The 15,304-nt window shown below is 46.5% G+C and overlaps 1 protein-coding gene across 4 annotated transcripts in view; it reads left to right on the forward strand.

The window, feature by feature from the left end:
- Window positions 1-14,976, forward strand: part of cd164l2 (CD164 sialomucin-like 2) — a 69,153-nt gene extending 54,177 nt beyond the window's left edge. For 2 of the 4 annotated variants that reach the window (XM_070898786.1, XM_070898783.1), the window contains one exon: window positions 13,207-14,976. In XM_070898786.1, the coding sequence (XP_070754887.1) occupies window positions 13,207-13,213 (7 nt within the window). In that variant the 3' untranslated portion in view covers window positions 13,214-14,976. Of the gene's footprint in view, window positions 1-12,448; window positions 12,563-13,206 lie in introns of those variants that run through there. The other 2 variants (XM_070898785.1, XM_070898784.1) reach the window with 2 other exon arrangements.
- The last annotated feature ends 328 nt before the right edge of the window (window positions 14,977-15,304 follow it).

Consider the following 15,304-nt stretch of genomic DNA (forward strand, 5'->3'; position numbering starts at 1 on the left):
TCTTCACTCAGAGGGTGCTGAATCTTTGGAATTCTCTGCCCCAGAGGGCTGTGGAGGCTCAGTCGTTGAGTATATTCAAGGCTGAGATCGATAGATTTTTGAATATTAATGGAATCAAGGGATATGGGGATCGGGCGGGAAAGTGGAGTTGAGGTCGAAGATCAGCCATGATCTCAGTCCCTCAGTCATTCAATGAGTGGCTGACTCCTAATGTTCCTGTGACTTTTTATAGCAGTATCGAAGATAGAAAACGGTATAGAAATTACTTCAAACTAAATCCGCAGATTAAAGCGAAGGGTCACAGCCTCAAACTTGTAATGGCCACCAGAAAGTTCTTTGGCTGACTGCAGGATAACAGTGGCGCCCTGAAATTTAAACAAAAAACCCTTTGGATGCCGTGATGGGGGATCTGTCAAATCGTGCTGGGTAGATGAGCGGACACGTGTCAATGGCCCTCATTGACTTTTCTTGTCAGGAGGCCTCGTGTTGCAGTGTTGGTTAGAACAAGATCAGCAGGACATAACCAGAATTAGGAGCAGGAGTCGGCCATTCGGCCCCTCGAGCCTGTTCCGCCATTCAATACGATCATGGCTGATCTTCGACCTCAACTCCACTTTCCCCACCCGATCTCCATTTCCCGCAGAGTCCAAAAATCTCTCGATCTCGGCCTTGAATATATTCAGAGACTCAGCATCCACAGCCCTCTGGGGCAGAGAATTCCAAAGATATACCACCCTCTGAGTGAAGACATTCCTCCTCATCCCGGTCTTAAATGGCCGACTCCTTATCCTGAGACTGTGACCCCTGGTTCTAGATTCCCCCACGAGGGGAAACAACCTCTCCGCATCTAGCCTGTCAATTCCCCTCAGAAGCTTCAGTGTTTTAAGCAGATCAGCAGGACCAGTGGCCTTCACCCACACTTCCCCTAGCGTGAGATTGGCGCCTGGGTGACAATCGATAGTCTGAGAGAAACTGTCCCACAACTCCCGGCTACACGTTGGTCCTTCAGTGCACCACGGTGCCTAGTTACACTTGACTTTTTGCATTGAGTTTGAGTGCCTGAATAGACCGACCTGTTATTTTCCAGTGTAAATACAATCTCAACAAAAATAGGTTAACGGAGATCACTTTCGGGCAGACACTGGGTTTGCAGCTGCTCTCCTAATCCTGGCCTGATTTGTGTTTTTTGGCTGGGACGTTGGCAATACCCTCGGGCACAAACCGCTTTCAGTCTCGTTGCTGAATCACCTGTGAACCTTTGCATGTTTCTGCTTTTGTGAGAGGTGGTTCTCACGCCTGCTGTGCTGCCTCTCTGGTCTCCCCTTTCCGGAAGACCGTACTCCGATGTCTGCCTTTCCATTAGTGCGAGTACCTCGGCCCAGTAGCCAGTTTTGTTTTGTGGGGGGTGTCCGTAAGCTGATGATCATGAAGAGCATCAGTGGATAGAGCCTGATCCAATCTCAAATATTTACAGCACGGAAGGAGGCCATTCGGCCCATCGTGTCCGTGCCGGCTGACCAAGAGCTACCCAGCCTAATCCCACTTTCCAGCTCTCTGTCTGTAGCCCTGTAGGTTACGGCACTTCAGGTGCACATCCAAGTACTTTTTAAATGCGATGAGGGTTTCTGCCTCTACCACCCTTTCAGGCCGTGAGTTCCAGACCCCCACCACCCTCTGGGTGAAGAAATTTCCCCTCAACTCCCCTCTCAACCTTTTCCTTCCCCCCCCCCCCCCCCCCCCAATTACTTTAAATCTATGCCCCTTGGTTGTTGACCCCTCTGCCAAGGGGAACAATCCATCCTATCCAGGCCCCTCACAATCCTGGCCAACAAGTGGCGGTGAATGGTGATTCAGGAATGGGAGCTCTGACTCCTAGTTTTCCCCCACTCTGCCCGGGTGGTTCAAGTGCCGTGCTGCCACCCGTGCAAAAGAACGGTAGCTCAGTGGTTCTCTTACTGGGCCAGCAATCCCGAGGCCTGGACTGATGATCCAGAGACACAAGTTCAAATCCCACCACGGCAGCTGGGGAATTTAAAATTAGTTAATTAAATAAATCTGGAACAAAAAGCCAGTGTCAGTCATGGTGATCATGGAACTATCGGATTGTTGCAAAAACCCATCGGGTTCACTAATGTCCTTTAGGGAAGGAAATCTGCCGCCCTTACCCGGTCTGGCCGATATGTGACTCCAGAACCACAGCAATGTGGTTGCCTCTTAACTTCCACCTTCTGAAGGGCGATTAGGGACGGGCAATAGGCCTTGCCAGCGACTCCCACATCCCATGAATTAATAAAGGGCCTTGGTGCCTCCCTGGCTGACCTGTCGACTCTGGATGGATGCTGGGAATTTATTGCTCTACTTTAAACTTGTAACATCTTAATAGCTTGTCCAATTTAAAAAAAAAAAATAAATAATCATCGGGCTTCAGCTCCCCATAACCCTCGCCTCCCTGACGGGAAAAATCTATCGATCTCCGTCTCTCAAATTTCAATTAACCCCCCCAGCCCACCAACATCCACAGCCTTCTGTGGCCGGGGGTGGGGGGAAGGGGATTCCAGATTTCTACCACCCTTCGCTTGATGAAATGCTTCCCGATTCACCGCTGCGTGTTGTGGGGTGAGAAGTGGGACCAACACGAGGAATATTTTGCAATGTCCAGTTCTAGCTACTGTTTGCTTTAGTTGCCATTTGTCGAACCTTATTATTACAAACTGGGGGGAGGGGGGGGTGAGGACGGGTGACCATGAAGTCGTTCCTGGTTGAACTCTTCTCTCAGCAACAGAATATTGTTTCGACAGCACCAAGGTAAGCATTTCTAAGCAGGCGTTTGTGGTGATAAAGTGCTGCTTGTAGTGTGTGTGCTTGCTGCCATTGTCCTGTGTGCTTCATTTGTCTTTTTTTTTTGTTTCATCTTAACCCTTTACATGCTGCAACTAGTGAGGAGCCTCAGTAGTTTGTGTAAGAAGTGGCTGCAACATCACCCTCCTGTAACGGAAGGAATAGTCTGCCCTGTAAATGAACAGCAAGATAAAGCTCCATTTACTTTCAAGTCTCTGTCACAATGCACTTGGGTGCATCTTTCTTGGTGTGGTGTGCATTTGTTTAAATTCTGTTTGCAATGATTGATCCATGTAATGTTGTGAGGTTTTAATGTGGTATGTATGCAGGGACAGACCATGCTCTGAAAAAGATGCACTGTGTTTTCATCAATACTGTAAACACATAAATGTTGGGTTAGGACAACAGTGATGCTCAGTAAATGTGTAATTTTTAAAAATCTACAATTATTACTGTTAACGACGGCTTAATTTAGCTGCCACGGCACTGGGAGGATTTTACTGCCAGTAGCCAGCCCACTGTTTGCTCTTATCGTCGCAATGTGTTGAGATGCTCGTTGCACGGAGGCCCCCAGCACCCCCACGGGGCGCAAACAGCTTCGCGACCGGGCGCTGTTCCGCTAACGACTCCCGCTAAATACATTGGGGTAACGATCCTGGCATCGTCACCGTGCTCAGCGCCGCGGACCCTAACCCCCCTCCCAAAGCTGCGCGGGGTGATGCCAGCGACTGTTTCGGGGGGGTGGGATACATACCGGGCAGCCGGCCGCTCGCGGGGCGAACTTAAAGGGGAGGTGGCACTGTCCTTAATTAATTAAATTCAATGCATTTCTGCATTCTGTTGGTGCTTTGACCACTGGGTTCCTGCCGCCATCAGTCAGCCCGGTACACTGCTCGAGTGCCGGGCTGCTGCTCCCCAGTGGTCCAGAGAGGGCTTTTTTTTTGGGCTGCAGAGGTTGCAACTTGGGCCTTTCCGTTTAATTCAGGGGCGAGCCCCCCCCTCCACACCCCACGCAACCCACTGCGCCCCGCCCCAATCCCGACACGTCTGCCCTGTTCCCAACGCGCCCGCTCACTAGTGCCCCAGAAAGGAAGGGGAGTGCTTTATTTTGCACTCCATTTCCTGTCGGGGGCGGTAACCCCAATTTCTCGAGAGGCGAGAGTTACCCCCCCCCCCCCCCCCCCAAACCTGAATTTTCCCCATAAATGTTCGATCCCAATGTAGTTTTAGTTTTCCCACTTTTTGTTTAGGTTTCCTTGCCCCTGTTTTTGGTTGCTTCGCATATTTCATTGGTTGGAAATGGGTTCGCAACTTGATCTTGGGCACCTGCTGACCTCGCTCTAACCAGTAGCTCGAAGGCATCTGGCCCAATGTGCCCTCTAGTTTTATTTTTTGGCCCCCACCGTCCCTTTTGACACCCATTCCGAATTCCACGCATGCGCGGGACCTCGGAGAGCGCTGTGCAGCCGTGCAACTTAAAGGGGACAATAGTTGGGATAACTTGTCTTTTGCCGATATTTTGTGTTCTCTTCCCCCTGCCCACAGGGAAATACCAAACTTCCCCCGATGGCCTGACTGAGGGCGAGAGCTCCATCTATGAGGATTAGTAATATCTGCCTTCATTTTTGGCCCAAGTTATTGGGCCACAGTCTGATGTTGCTGCAATGGTCAACTGTGTCTGTGATAGCCGGACCTTTTCACCTGTCAAACCCCATAAATAAATTCAGCCTTTGTTAACCACTGTTGACTAAAGAAGGCCTTATGAGCGTTATTTCCTTTTGAGAGGGAGTCCAGTGGTTGTGTGTTAATCATAGCTTGGTTATGGCCTGCAAGACACAGTATTGAACCATGAGCGAGTATGAAATATTAACTTTGTAGTTTCCAAGTGCCTTGCTATTTTATGGAATTATGGTAAACTACCTCGGAAAATTAATCAGGTATGGTTTATTTTTCCAAATGGGGCAAGCTCTCCCTCCCATGAGCTTGCCCCTCTGCACCTGCAGGTCATGCACCAAGGACAGTGATGGGTATCCCACCAGCCATGCTCTGAGGCTGGGTATAGCCTGCCTCTGCCTTCCTGGTAGTGTGACGGGAACCAGCAGCACGGTGACGATGGGTTGAAATCGAACGTGTTTCTCGTCACACTATTAATTGACCTGTTCTGTGGCGCCTCCATTTTTTTTTTAAAAAGATCACGCGCACACTCTGAACATGGCAAGTTGAGCATCACAATGTTGGTTCTGCCCGAATTTCTAAGGCGTGTGTATGTGTGCACGAGTAATCTGGAGTCTGGGCTTTGATTCGCACTTTCTCTCGCAAATTAATCGATTTGTAATTTAAAGAGACAGCATCTTTAACACGGTTGCTCAACTGACTGGGTGTTCAAACCTGTATTGTGGTTTTCGTTGGGTAATCACAGCTTTCTCAAGATTCATGTCGATTCTGGAGATTACAGTACGTTATTTCCATTGACCCACCTCTAGGACTGAAATCCCTAATATGGTGATGTTTTTTCCCCTGCAATGAAGTATTGAGTCCTGACTGGCCAGGGAGGGCAATGAGAGAATAGCAACAGGTGTACTAGTTTTAAAACTCCAGGCAAATTGGGTAAGGGTCTTCTAGTTGGGGGGGCGGTGGGGGATTGGAATCTTGATGGGGAAGTTTAGATTTAAACTCTGAAAGAGAAGGAAAATGTCATACCAGATTTGCAGCAAGATATTAATTTTTTGCTCATTCACAAGTATCACTTGTCATGTCCTAAATAGCCAGCTTCCAATAACAACTTGTATTTATATAGCGCCTTTAACGTAGTGAAACATCCCACGGCGCTTCACAGGAGTGTTGCGAGATTTTAAAAAATGACACTGAGCCATGAAAGGAGAAATTAGGGCAGGTGACCAAAAGCTTGGTCAATGAAGGAGGTTTTAAGGAGGGTAGAGAGGCGGAGAGGTTTAGGGAGGGAGTTCCAGAGCTTGGGGCCCAGGCAACAGAAGGCACGGCCACCGATGGTGGAGCGATTATAATCAGGGATGGTCAAGAGGGCAGATATCTCGGCAGGGGAGGAGAGAGAGAGAGAGAGAGAGAGAGAGAGGGAGAGGGGGGCGAGGCCATGGAGGGATTTGAAAACCAGGATGGGAATGTTGGCCATGGTTAATCTTTTTGCTGTATTTATTACCAAGTTTAGCAATTAGTGTTGCCCCATTGTAGAGCCCAGTAGCATCGCGTGTGTGTGTGTGAACCCTATTGTACAGTGTGGTGTGGTGGTGTGCCAACCAATGGTTCTAATGTTTGGGCTACGTGGCCCATTTTTAAAAAAAAACAATTGCGTACGTGTGGTTTTTGCCTTTAAAAGCCGGTGTGCGGCTCAACGGGAACATTGGAGCCAACTTCGTCCACCGACATTAAACATTTTAAAAGCAGTTAACCAGGCTCCGACTCACCCGCGCATTGCTTCATTCTTCACCGTACAGGAACAGTCGCCGCATCACTTAGTGACGTTGCCTGGTTTAGTGAGAATTAGTGTGATCTCTCTGTAGTAAATGGCAGCTAGGTAGACCAGTGACTGCTTGTCTTAAAGTACTGGGTGTTCACAAATCATAGACTAGTACAGCACAAGAGGCCATATCCAATTCCCTTTCGAAGGCTAGTATTGAATCTGTATCCACCGCCCCATCAGGCAGTGAATTCCAAATCCTAACCACTCGTTGCGTAAAGAAGTTTTTCTTCATGTCGCCTCGCGTTCTTTTGCCAATCACAAGTGTATCTCCTAGACTGGCGAGCAGAACCTCAGCATTGATTAAAATCTGATTTTTCCCATTTCAAATTAGTTTTAAAATTACAACACTGTTTCTGCGAGTATATAAGAACATAAGAATTAACAACAGGAGTAGGCCATCTAGCCCCTCGAGCCTGCTCTGCCATTCAACAAGATCATGGCTGATCTGGCCGTGGACTCAGCTCCACTTACCCGCCCGCTCCCCGTAACCCTTAATTCCCTAATTGGTTAAAAATCTATCTATCTGTGACTTGAATACATTCAATGAGATAGCCTCAACTGCTTCCTTGGGCAGAGAATTCCACAGATTCACAACCCTCTGGGAGAAGAAATTCCTTCTCAACTCGGTTTTAAATTGGCTCCCCCGTATTTTGAGGCTGTGCCCCCTAGTTCTAGTCTCCCTGACCAGTGGAAACAACCTCTCTGCCTCTATCTTGTCTATCCCTTTCATTATTTTAAATGTTTCTATAAGATCACCCCTCATCCTTCTGAACTCCAGCGAGTAAAGACCCAGTCTACTCAATCAATCTTCATTAGGTAACCCTCTCATCTCCGGAATCATCCTAGTGAATCGTCTCTGTACCCCCTCCAAAGTTAGTATATCCTTCCTTAAGTAAGGTGACCAAAACTGCACGCAGTACTCCAGGTGCGGACTCACCAATACCCTATACAGTTGCAGCAGGACCTCCCTGCTTTTGTACTCCATCCCTCTCGCAATGAAGGCCAACATTCCATTTGCCTTCCTGATTACCTGCTGCACCTGCAAACTAACTTTTTGGGATTCATGCACAAGGACCCCCAGGTCCCTCTGCACCTCAGCATGTTGTAATTTCTCCCCATTCAAATAATAATCCCTTTTACTGTTTTTTTTTTTCCCAAGGTGAATGACCTCACATTTTCCAACATTGTATTCCATCTGCCAAACCTTAGCCCATTCGCTTAACCTATCTAAATCTCTTTGCAGCCTCTCAGTGTCCTCTACACAACCCGCTTTCCCACTAATCTTTGTGTCATCTGTAAATTTTGTTACACTACACTCTGTCCCCTCTTCCAGGTCATCTATGTATATTGTAAACAGTTGTGGTCCCAGCACCGATCCCTGTGGCATACCACTAACCACCGATTTCCAACCCGAAAAGGACCCATTTATCCCGACTCTCTGCTTTCTGTTCGCCAGCCAATTCTCGATCCATGCTAATACATTTCCTCTGACTCTGCGTACCTTTATCTTCTGCAGTAACCTTTTGTGTGGCACCTTATCGAATGCCTATTGGAAATCTAAATACACCACATCCATCGGTACACCTCTATCCACCATGCTCGTTATATCCACAAAGAATTCCAGTAAGTTAGTTAAACATGATTTCCCCTTCATGAATCCATGTTGCGTTTGCTTGATTGCACTATTCCTATCTAGATGTCCCGCTATTTCTTCCTTAATGATAGCTTCAAGCATTTTCCCCACTACAGATGTTAAACTAACCGGCCTATAGTTACCTGCCTTTTTGTCTGCCCCCTTTTTTAAACCGAGGCGTTACATTAGCTGCTTTCCAATCCGCTGGTACCTCCCCAGAGTCCAGAGAATTTTGGTAGATTATAACGAATGCATCTGCTATAACTTACGCCATCTCTTTTAATACCCTGGGATGCATTTCATCCGGACCAGGTGACTTGTCTACCTTGAGTCCCATTAGCCTGTCCAGCACTACCCCCCTAGTGATAGTGATTATCTCAAGGTCCTCCCTTCCCACATTCCTGTGACCAGCGATTTTTGGCATGGTTTTTGTGTCTTCCACTGTGAAGACCGAAGCAAAATAATTGTTTACGGTCTCAGCCATTTCCACATTTCCCATTATTAAATCCCCCTTCTCATCTTCTAAGGGACCAACATTTACTTTAGTCACTCTTTTCCATTTTATATATCGGTAAAAGCTTTTACTATCTGTTTCTTTGTTTTGCAAGTTTACTTTCGTAATCTATCTTTTCTTTATTGCTTTCTTAGTCATTCTTTGCTGTCGTTTAAAATTTTCCCAATCTTCTCATTTCCCACTAACCTTGGCCACCTTATACGCATTGGTTTTTAATTTAATACTCTCCTTTATTTCCTTGGTTATCCCTTCTCTTACTGCCTTTCTTTTTCATTGGAATATATTTTTGTTGAGCACTATGAAAGAGCTCCTTAAAAGTCCTCCACTGTTCCTCAATTGTGCCACCGTTTAGTCTGTGTTTCCAGTCTACTTTAGCCAACTCTGCCCTCATCCCACTGTGGTCCCCTTTGTTTAAGCATAGTACGCTCGTTTGAGACACTACTTCCTCACCCTCAATCTATATTACAAATTCAACCATACTGTGATCACTCATTCCGAGAGGATCTTTTACTAGGAGATCGTTTATTATTCCTGTCTCATTACACAGGACCAGATCTAAGATAGCTTGCTCCCTTGTAGGTTCTGTAACATACTGTTCTAAGAAACAATCCCGTATGCATTCTATGAATTCCTCCTCAAGGCTACCCCGTGCGATTTGATTTGACCAATCGATATGTAGGTTAAAATCCCCCATGATTACTGCTGTTCCTTTTTCACATGCCTCCATTATTCCCTTGATTATTGCCCGCCCCACTGTGAAGTTATTATTTGAGGGCCTATAAACTATGGCCACCAGTGACTTTTTCCCCTTACTATCTCTAATCTCCACCCACAATGATTCAACATTTTGTTCATTAGAGCCAATATTGTCTCTCACAACTGCCCTGATATCATCCTTTATTAACGGAGCTACCCACCTCCTTTCCCTTCTTGTCTATCTTTCCGAATTGTCAGATACCCCTGTATGTTTAATTCCCAGTCTTGGCCACCCTGCAACCACGTTTCTGTAATGGCCACCAAATCATACCCATTTGTAATGATTTGTGCCGTCAACTCATTTACTCTTTTTTGAATGCTGCGTGCGTTTAGGTAGAGTGTTTTAATACTAGTTTTTAAACCATGATTTTTAGTTTTGACCCCTCCTGCAGCCCCTTTATATTCATACATATTGTCCCTTCCTATCACCTTGTGGTTTACACTTACCCCAGTGCTACTCTGCTCTGTTGCCTCCTGCCTTTTGAATTCCTTCTTGGGGTCCTGTTCATCTGAGCTCTCACCCACTCTAACTAGCTCAGAGCCCTCTCCTGGGTTCCGAATACTCCTTGCATTGAGGCACCGAGCTTTCATGTTGCCTTTTTATTATACTTTGACCCTTTAGAATTTTGCTGTACAGTGGCCCTTTTTGTTTTTTGCCTTGGGTTTCTCTGCCCTCCACTTTTACTCATCTCCTTTCTGTCTTTTGCTTTTGTCTCCATTTTGTTTCCCTCTGTCTCCCTGCCATATTAGTTTAACTCCTCCCCAACAGCACTAGCAAACACTCCCCCTAGGACATTGGTTCCGGTCCTGCCGAGGTGCAGACCGTCCGGTTTGTGCTGGTCCCACCTCCCCCAGAACCGGTTCCAATGCCCCAGGAATTTGAATCCCTCCCTGTTGCACCACTGCTCAAGCCACCTATTCATCTGAGCTATCCTGTGATTCCTACTCTGACTAGCTCGTGGCACTGGTAGCAATCCCGAGATAACTACTTTTGAGGTCCTACATTTTAATTTAGCTCCTAGCTCCTTAAATTTGTCTCGTAGGACCTCATCCCTTTTTTTTTACCTATATAGTTGGTACCAATGTGCACCACGACAACTGGCTGTTCACCCTCCCTTTTCACAATGTCCTGCACCCGCTCTGAGACATCCTTGACCCTTGCACCAGGGAGGCAACATGCCATCCTGGAGTCTCGGTTGCGGCCGCAGAAACACCTATCTATTCCCCTTACAATTGAATCCCCTATCACTATCGCTCTCCCACTCTTTTTCTTGCCCTCCTGTGCAACAGAGCCAGCCACGGTGCCATGAACTTGGCTGCTGCTGCCCTCCCCTGATGAGTCATCCCCCTCAACAGTACTCAAAGCAGTGTATCTGTTTTGCAGGGGGATGACTACAGGGGACTTCTGCACTACCTTCCTTGCACTGCTCTTCCTGTTGGTCTTCCATTCCCTAGCTGGCTGTGGACCCTTTCCCTGCGGTAAGACCAACTCGCTACACGTGCTACTCACATCATTCTCAGCATCGTGGATGCTCCAGAGTGAATCCACCCTCGGCTCCAATTCCGCAACGCGGTCCGTCAGGAGCTGGAGGCGGATACACTTCCCGCACACGTAGTCGTCAGGGACACCGGAAGTGTCCCTGAGTTCCCACATGGTACAGGAGGAGCATATCATGTGACCGAGCTCTCCTGCCATGACTTAACCCTTGGATACACTTAAATTGGCAACAACAATGCTAAAGTTTACTCACTGTTATAGAAGCGAAAAAAGAAAAACTACTCGCCAGTCACCAGCCAATCACTTACCCCCTTGGCTGTTGCGTCACCTTTCTGTTTCTTTCTACTTCTTTGTCTTCTCCCTGTAGCTGCACCGGTACGCCTCTCGCCGACCCCGGACTCACGCCTCTCCACGCACCTCCGACTGCTGAACTCGCGGCCTTTTATCGGCCTCTCGCCGACCCCGGACTGTTTGAAGGTTGCATTATTGCCTCGTCCTGTGACTTCGGCCTACTCTTCTGCCATCTCTCTCATTGCTCATTTAGTTATTATGTCCATTGTTGGCAGCTGTGCCCCAGTGGGGTACCACTCTTGCCCCTAAGTCAGAGCACGAAATCCAGGCTGACACTCCTAGTGTAGTACTGAGGGAGCGCCGCACTGTCTGAGCTGCCGCTTTCAGATGAAACGTTAAAAGGTCCCGTCTGCCTTCTGTCAGGTGGACGTAAAAGATCCCATGGCACTATTTCGAAGAGCAGGGGGCTTATCCCTGGTGTCCTGGCCAATATTTTATATCTCAATCAACATCACTAAAACACATTATCTGGTCATTATCACATTGCTGTTTGTGGGAGCTTGCTGTGCGCAAATTGGCTGCTGCATTTCCCACATTACAACAGTGACTACACTCCAAAAAGTACTTATTTGGCTGTAAAGCGCTTTGGGATGTCCAGTGGTCATGAAAGGTGCTATATAAATGCAAGTATTTCTTTGTTGAACTCCCTCCTTAACATTTAGGCTGGCTCGAAGATCCTTGTGGCCTTCGAGTCCCTCTCCCCTTTTGCTGTGAGTCCGCTTCATTATTCACTGCACCCTGAAGCACTCTGTTTGTGAGGACCTGTAGAAACCTGGGCCATTGGATTGCCCAGCCCAGCACTTGCTGACCAATACAGTAATCAGTTGGAGCTAGTGAACAATGTGGGCCTGACTCTCTCTAGCTGTATTCTAACTTTATAACCGTGAGGCTGAGCTCTCCTTTACAAGGGGCTTAGTGTAGTCCACACCATCATTTCCAACAGTCTGGGGCCCCTGTGCTTTTGCGGAAGTCAGTTTATTTGAAGGAGCTAAAATAATTAAAGTTTAAGATAATCCCACATGCGCTTCACCTGTTGGTTTGGACAAAACCTTCAGATTTTTATCCCCTGCATTTCACGGCTGGCAATTGATGGGATTAGCAACTGCCGAGCTTTGGAATGACAGCACCAGCTATTGGTTCCCGTGTAATTAGTGGGGAGCAGTCAGGGAGGGAAGAAATTCTGCAGCAGTGCCTGTGATTGGAGAATATTAAGGGTCTGTGTGTGTTTAACGTGTCGCTTACATGGGCAAAAAATGCTGTCTCTTTATTTCAAATGTATTGTGCATCATGTTTAAAGGTGTGTAACTGCTGTGATTACACTTTTTTTTGGTGAATTAAAAACTCTCTGTTCTGTTGGAATAGGATATAACCACACGGATGGACGAAATGGGCTTGAAGTGGCCAAAAAAAAACTCTGCACACTTGTCTCCCAGCAAACATTATAAAATAAAGTTCTCGTCACTAATGTCACATTTATATTGAATTTCAGTGGCTGTGATTTAAGGTTGTGTTTGCCTTTGCCATGGTGGATTTGCTTGGCTGAGTGTACAAGAATACATTCGGGACGTGTGCTCCATGCTCTGAGCCCCAATAATACCGGTATTGAGAATGTCATGTACCAGGAGCCTTTACCCAAATCGCCGGCTGATGGCTTCGACAATTTTGGGACCAGATTACCTGCAATGGTGTGACTTTTTAGTTTTGGTACTGACCATTCTTGCATTTGTGCATTTTTTTTTTGTTTAAAATCCAAATATTTATGGTCTAGTTTTAACAAGAATGTAATCGTGAAGCTGATTGATTTCCTGTGTTTGCTGTAATGTACTGTTTTCGGACACACTCCACCAAGTTCTGATGAGCAAAAGGCAGCAAGACTTGTGTTCCACTCTAATCTGGAGAAGATTTGTGTCCGAGAGCTGCTGGTCTGTGATTGTACGATTTGGAAGATGGATGGGATGGTGTCCCATTACCTCCTCTCTGCGGTGCACTATGTGGACAGTACATTCACGGTGGAGCCTCTGCTCATCGTTGTTCTGGTTTTAAAGGTCCGTCTGATGCATTTTATTTCATCGGTGATGGTGTCGCTGACATTCCATTTGTTTGTTTTTTCACCTCCCCAGTCACTGATGATCCATCTCCTTTTGAAGAAAGAATTCTGCGTTCCGAACCCGAGGTGAAATGGACCATTCTCTGCCCCCCTCATAGTTTGCTAAAAGCTGCATGATGCTTTTAATATATTTTTAATCCCCCAAATAAGCTGAAGTGAAAAAACAAACTGCCTCCAATCCCTGGTCGATTTACTAACGATACTATCCCGTGTAACCACTCTGTTTAGCGATGTGGCAAACCAGCCGCTATAATTGGACTGCAGTCTGGTACAAACCACACCCACATTGTTGATTGACGGATCTTAAGGTTTACCAATAAAGCCATACTTCATTTAGATTATACAAAAAAAAAAGTGATTTTTTTTTTTCCCCCCCCGTTAACTCTCCCCTTGCACTGGATGCATTAGGGTAAAGGCCGGAATCCGCGGTGAGTAATGACATGTGAACAAATAACGTTCGCTGTTTGTTACCCCTCTGAAACTGACCGCAACTTCAGGATTTAGCGCGTGTGCATCCTAATGTGGAAATCCTGAAGTTGTGATTGGTCATTCGTTGCTCCGACACTCACTGCGTGTGGCTCTGCCCCCACTCCCCCCCCCCCCAGCCGACAATCCCTGTAATCCATGAATCTGACGCAAAGTGGCTTTTCTACGGTAATATTGCTGTTAAATACCCCAGTAATTAGAAGGAAATCTGCCGTCCTTACCCAGTCTGGCCTATCTGTGACTATAGACCCACAGCAATGTGGATAACTCTTAACTGCCCTCTGAAATGGCCCAGCGAGACACTTGGTGTATAAGGCCGCTCACCACCACCTTCTCTGAGGCAATTGGGGATTGGCAATAAATGACAGCGATGCCACACACCCCATGAATGAATTTTTTTTAAATGTTAGGCCTTGTTGGACTAGGTGTAACTGGGGTTTTAACAGCCTGGAACCTACATGTCTGCACGACAGGTTATGGCCCTGAAAAACACTCTTTAATTTTGTCGAGTATCAAATGTATTCATTTTAATAATTTAAATTTTTAAGAAATTTTTTAAAAGTTCATTGATTTCTCATTCACCATTTCCCCAACATTTTTAAAAGGACATTTTTAAAAGTCTGTTTTTTAAAGTTAGAATCAAGGAGCTTACTCACTTCCTGGTTCGCTGTCTGAGAATTCTGCATTGTGATTGGCTGCATGGACAGCTTGTTGACATCACAGCAGCTCGCGCGAGGGATTCCCCATTAACTGCCGCTGATTTCAATTGCGCGTTGGAAAAGCAGAACTTCGCACCGCAGAGATCGAGGTCTTTTGCGGGAAGCTCGCTTCGGGGCCAGGGGTGAGCGTCTTTGCTTCACCACTGACTGTAAATTGCCAGCCAATTATTACACTTTAAAAAAAAAATCACTGATCTAAAGATTTTTGAGCTCAGTGATGACCATGCTGCACGTTACTGTCAATAACTGAACCTGATTGGATTGCATCTTTTGGGAGGTAGCTTGCGATGAAGCAGCAGTGTGGGGTGCGTGGTGCATGTTGCTGGCAGCTTTTAGTAGTGCCCTGTAGTTAGTTTCTGAAGCCAGAAGTTCCATTTCATGACAGACTTGCTGCATTGCATTTATCTAAATGTGACAGAGGCATAGGTGTTCTTGGTAATGGTCCCTTTTTTTGAAAAAAAAAGTATTTAATCTACAACTTTTCCATTCTGTTCTCTAGGGAAAAGTTCAAACTCCACTGCAAATTGGGTTTATTCTGTACTGTACAATTCACTTAAATCAGCTTTAACAAGTATAAATGTATCGTCTGTTTTGAATTCATTGCTTCCTTTTGTTGTCAGTGGCCTGTTTATTTCAGCGCATGGTCCCTTTTCAGTGTCCGCCGTGGCTCAGTGGGTAGCCCCCTCTCCCCTGAGTCAGAAGGTTGTGGGTTCAAGTCCCACTCCAGGGACTCGAGCACAAAAATCTAGGCTGACACTCCAGTGCAGTACTGAGGGAGTGCCGCACTGTCAGAGGTGCCGTCTTTCGGATGAGATGTTAAACCGAGGCTCTCTCTGCTCTCAGGTGGATGTAAAAGATCCCATGGCACTATTTCGAAGAAGAGTTCACCCAATATTTATCCCTCAA

The sequence above is a fragment of the Pristiophorus japonicus genome, chromosome 14 (genome assembly GCF_044704955.1).
Source record: "Pristiophorus japonicus isolate sPriJap1 chromosome 14, sPriJap1.hap1, whole genome shotgun sequence".
NCBI classification, from domain to species: Eukaryota; Metazoa; Chordata; class Chondrichthyes; family Pristiophoridae; genus Pristiophorus; species Pristiophorus japonicus.